Here is a 5,000-nt window from a genome sequence, read left to right as displayed (position 1 = left end):
GGCCATTAGATGCTAGGGGTGTAACGGTTCATGTATTCGTATTGAACCGAAACGGTACGGGCGTCACGGTTCGGTGCATGAATTTACACGGAGAATGCACGGTATAAAAAAACATAAAACTTCATTAATGCGTATTAATTAATGTCATGCGCAATTACTGTTGATTAGCGAGAGTTACGGGGAGTTCTTTAGCGACACCTAACGCTAATCTGTAGCCTCCATGCCAGCTCTGAAGCTCTGATTGGCGCCTATGTTTTTTAGTCAGGTCGTTGGTCGAGTCAGTCAGTCAGAGATAGTAGCATTAAGGTGGCGACACAGAGGATCCGCTGGTCTCTTCGCAAGTTTGAGAACTTCAGTTACAGTAGTACAGGCGAGAGAGTGGTGGATAAGAAACTGTGTGTCGGCGTTGTTCAGCAGTTGTTGGGTATGTGAGTGGAAATATATGCTACACATGTTCGAAACAATCACCCAGATGATGTAGGCTACCAATCACCGAAATGAGGAAAAAAAAAACTTCCCCTGCGCTTCACCAGCCTTTGGATACACATACAAATAGAGCCAAAACCTATGGCTTAAATTAAATGATTTCGTAATGACAGAAAGCCATGTAAATCGCGTGGTAATTACCTTTATGTTGGGGTAACTTGTAACTTCTCACATGAGGAGCTGGTAGTGTTAAGTGCATAGACACTAAGTGTCAACGCTAACTAGGCTAATAAACAAACCATGCTACGATGCATGTGAGTTAACGTCGAAGGGCAAAGTCATGTGACTTCTAGTTGTAGTCTGTTTATGAAATGAAAGGAGCAATTTCGTTTTTTAAAAGAAGGCAAAATAGTGTGATATTTTCACAGTTAGTAGGTTAGATTATTACTGTACACAGACTGAAAAATATTGAGGCAAATTGTAGACCCTTCCATATACAACTAAACACAGATGTTGAAGGTCTTGCTTAAGTGGATTTTTAAAAATCATTATTCTATGTAATTTGCACTTTCATAAATAAGAGATGCTGCAGGCCTATTTTAAGTTTTATAGCTGATTGTCTTATTTTGTTTACAACTTACAGATGGAGTCTGGGTACTTATTGTACTGTTTAGCCTACATCTTACACACTTCAGGCTGTTGCAGATAGCTCAGGGAAGAAGAGACTGTATGACACTAGGTGGTACAGCCTGATACATGCACAATAAAAAAAATTGCTTTCTGCATTTTTGGTTTTGCTTTTCCCTCCATTGTACCGAATTCGTACCGAACCGTGATGTCCGAACCGAGGTATGAACCGAACCGTGACTTCTGTGTACCGTTACACCCCTATTAGATGCCATGTCTATATAATACACACATCATATTATGTCCTAGCCTACCATTTACAACATCCACTATTTTCATACTTTCTTCTAAAGAACTGAAAAAAAACCCACAAAACTATATACATTTGAGGATCTACACGGTAATATGTGCACATTCGCTCTGATGCACATAGTATGTGTATGTATGTATGCATGTACAGTATGTATGTATGTATGTATGAATGTATGTATGCATGTATATATAATACATGTAAGTGCATCAATATGATGACTCTCTGGGCCTCTCTCATTTCCCCTTGTGAAACAGTGCCCTCTGGTGGCAGGTGGTGAGAGTACCTGGCAGTGGCCCATGTAGGCCAGGGTCTTGCCTCTCTGGTACAGCATACAGAGGTTGGGGTGCTCCATGTTGTCGGTGTCACACACAGGGTCCAGCAGGTTCTTGTCACAACTGGACGGCCTGCTCACACACTCGTACTGTTGGCATGGAAACTCGGACGTGTCCGTGAGGCACACCCTCTTCCTGGGTACACATCTGTCGGGCCGGCGGTGCCCAGGGAGAACAAGCGGAGAGAAAGCAAACAAAAAAACAATCACACATAAGACATTTAGATTTATATGTCTTAATAATCTGGCAATGTCTTATCTCTGATCGTATTCAAAGTCTGTGACAATGGAGTACATTTTAGACAGGTTTCAAGGCATTATGATGACATAGGCCTACACCGTGCTCTAACTGCATGCGATGCGAGCGAGCGTTAGCGACAAAATCAGTTTGATTACTTCCTTCAGAGGTGACCCAGTGCTGTGCAGCATGATGCGGCACAACGTTTTTGAGCAGAACTTTTGTTGGACGCCCCATTTTTATTTTCTCTCTGTTGCTCTCGTTCTTTTGCTAGTTCTCCTCTCTCCTGTACCCTAACCCCAACCAAAAGATCTGTACATGACAAGCAATATGAGAAACATTTTGAGATGTTAAGAGTTAAGAGTTAAGATATCCTCCATCTCAACCACTTCTGTAATGAATCAGATTCCACATCTAAACAGCCACGTCCTCAAGCCTCCCAGAAAGTGGTTGTACAGATTACACATACTTTTTTATTCATTTAGCAGACGCTTTTTCCAAAGCGGCATAGATTGTCAATTATATTGTCAAGGGCATTGTTACATTGTCCATGGAGCAAATCGGGGTTAAGTGCCTTGCTCAAGGGCACAACGGTGGAAGCCGGGAATTAAACCCACATTAAACCCACGTTTTCTGGCTACTGCAGGCTAGGCCAGCCCCTTAACCACTGCCCCAAAGTGGCCTTGGAGAAAACAGGAGTGACATTTCATATCAATCCAATCTAATCAGCGTGTTGCTGTAAGAGAGATGATTACCAATTTCTTCAAAACTGTTTTTCATCTCATAGCGGTGGATGTCCTTCAAATTGTAAATGTATCACTGCTGTCTGGCACTTTTCCTAAGTCACTGAAAACAGCTGTCGTAAAGCCACTTCTCAAGAAGAATAACCTGGATGCCTCCATGCTAAACAATTACAGGCCCATATCCAATCTACCTTTTATTGGCAAAATTATTGAAAAAGTAGTCTTTAATCATTTAACCACCTTCCTAACATCAAATGGGTATTTTGATTACTTTCAGTCTGGTTTTCGGGCAAATCACAGCACTGAAACAGCTCTCATTAAAGTTTCCAATGACATACGCCTAAACACAGATTCAGGTAAAACATCAGTCCTAGTGCTACTGGACCTTAGCGCAGCATTTGACACTGTTGATCACAATATTTTACTACACAGACTAGAACACTGGGTTGAATTTTACAGGCATAGTTATCAGCTGGCTAAAATCATATCTACAAGAAAGGAGCTTCTTTGTTGCCATCGGAAACTGTACCTCAACACCAACGTCCTTGACCTGTGGTGATCCCCAGGGGTCGATCTTAGGGCCACTATTATTCAACCTCTGTATGCTCCCACTTGGACAAATCATCCAAAATAACTTGATTTCATATCATAGCTATGCAGATGACACACAAATTTACTTAGCTCTGTCACCAAACGACTATGGTCCTCTTGAATCTGTGTGTCAGTGTATAGAACAAATCAACACCTGGATGTCTCAACATTTTCAGCTGAACAAAGAAAAAACTGAAGTAATTATATTTGGTAAAAAGGAGGAAAGACATAGGGTTGCCACTCTCCTTGACACAAAAGGGTTGAAGGCAAAGGATACAGTTAAAAATCTATTAGTATTAATTGACAGTGATCTAAATTTCAACAGCCACATGAAAGCGACAACTAAATCAGCTTTTTACCACCTCAAAAATATTGCCAGACTCAGAGGGCTGATGTCAAAATATGACTTAGAAAAACTCATTCATGCATTTATCTCCAGCAGGGTTGATTACTGCAATGGACTGTTCACAGGCCTTCCTAAAAAGACTATTAAACAGCTTCAGATGATACAAAATGCAGCAGCTAGGATTCAAAGAACAAAAACTAAAAGAACTGACCACATTACTCCAATTCTTAAGTCCTTGCACTGGCTTCCAGTAAGTCACAGAATTGACTTTAAAGCTCTATTGCTTGTTTATAAATCAGTAAATGGAGCAGGACCTAAATACCTGTCAGACATGCTTCAGCAGTACACACCTTCTCATCCTCTCAGGTCCCAGGTGAAAAACCTGCTAGTGAAACCTACTGTTAGAACTAAACATGGTGAAGCAGCTTTTAGCTGCTATGCGGCTCAGCTGTGGAATCAACTTTCGGATGACATCAAAAAGGCCCCAACTGTAGCCAGTTTTAAATCTAGACTTAAGACCAAACTGTTCTCAGATGCTTTCTGCTAACTGTGCCGAGTTACAAATTCTGAATCTGCCTTGATAATTATTCTACTTTATCTTTTATTACTTTTTTTTTACTACTTTTGCCTTTGTTTTTTGCTTACTAATTATCCTTTATTTTTAAATTATTTTACCTTGTGTTTTATGTTTTCTTTTTATTATGATCTTTACCTTTTATGCTTTTTATTTGTTATTATTGTTTGGCTTTGTTTATGTAAAGCACATTGAATGACCTCTGTGTATGAAATGCGCTATATAAATAAACTTGACTTGACTTGACTTGATTGTATAAAATGTGACACTTTAATATGATTTATAAGGAGCCGTATATATATATATATAATACATATATATACAACCCACAGAGCTTGCCCACACACACATTTCACCTCAGTACATGAAGCACTTCAATACACAAAGCTTAAGTTGAAACTGTAAAGTCTTGAGAGAATCTGCTTTGAGGTAAGATGTTAATATAGTTCCAGGAGGATCTTGAAGAAATTATCACACTCAGTGACATTACAATATGTCACCAACTGTACCACAGACACTCAGAACCTCACCCCCTAGCTATACAAATATAGTGACTATGTATGAGTACATACAACAACAGATGCTAGTGCTCATAGGTTGCTGCTTGTACCCTGCTTGTACCCTGTGCCCGGTGGCTGTGGGTTTGAATCCAGTGAGTTTCTGTGGGGGTTTATGGTACAACCTAGAAGATCATGGAAATACCTACTTTTGACAAAACCTGTCTGAACATAGAAGGGTTTGTTTCTCTCGCTCTCTTTCCCTCTCTTTTTCTCCTTCCATGGGAAGTGCTGCTTGCGTTAGCAGGTTTGGC

General features: G+C 40.2%; 1 protein-coding gene across 1 annotated transcript in view; it reads right to left on the bottom strand.

Annotated features, from left to right (window-relative positions):
- reck (reversion-inducing-cysteine-rich protein with kazal motifs) overlaps nucleotides 1-5,000 on the bottom strand; it is a 59,513-nt gene that overhangs the window by 8,546 nt on the left and 45,967 nt on the right. Inside the window, exon 17 of the mRNA XM_048266903.1 lies at nucleotides 1,650-1,845. Within this exon, the coding sequence (XP_048122860.1) occupies nucleotides 1,650-1,845 (196 nt within the window). The remainder of the gene's footprint in view (nucleotides 1-1,649; nucleotides 1,846-5,000) is intronic.

Source organism: Alosa alosa, chromosome 16, assembly GCF_017589495.1.
Source record: "Alosa alosa isolate M-15738 ecotype Scorff River chromosome 16, AALO_Geno_1.1, whole genome shotgun sequence".
NCBI classification, from domain to species: domain Eukaryota; kingdom Metazoa; phylum Chordata; class Actinopteri; order Clupeiformes; family Clupeidae; genus Alosa; species Alosa alosa.
This window is presented reverse-complemented; position numbering and strand designations above follow the sequence as displayed.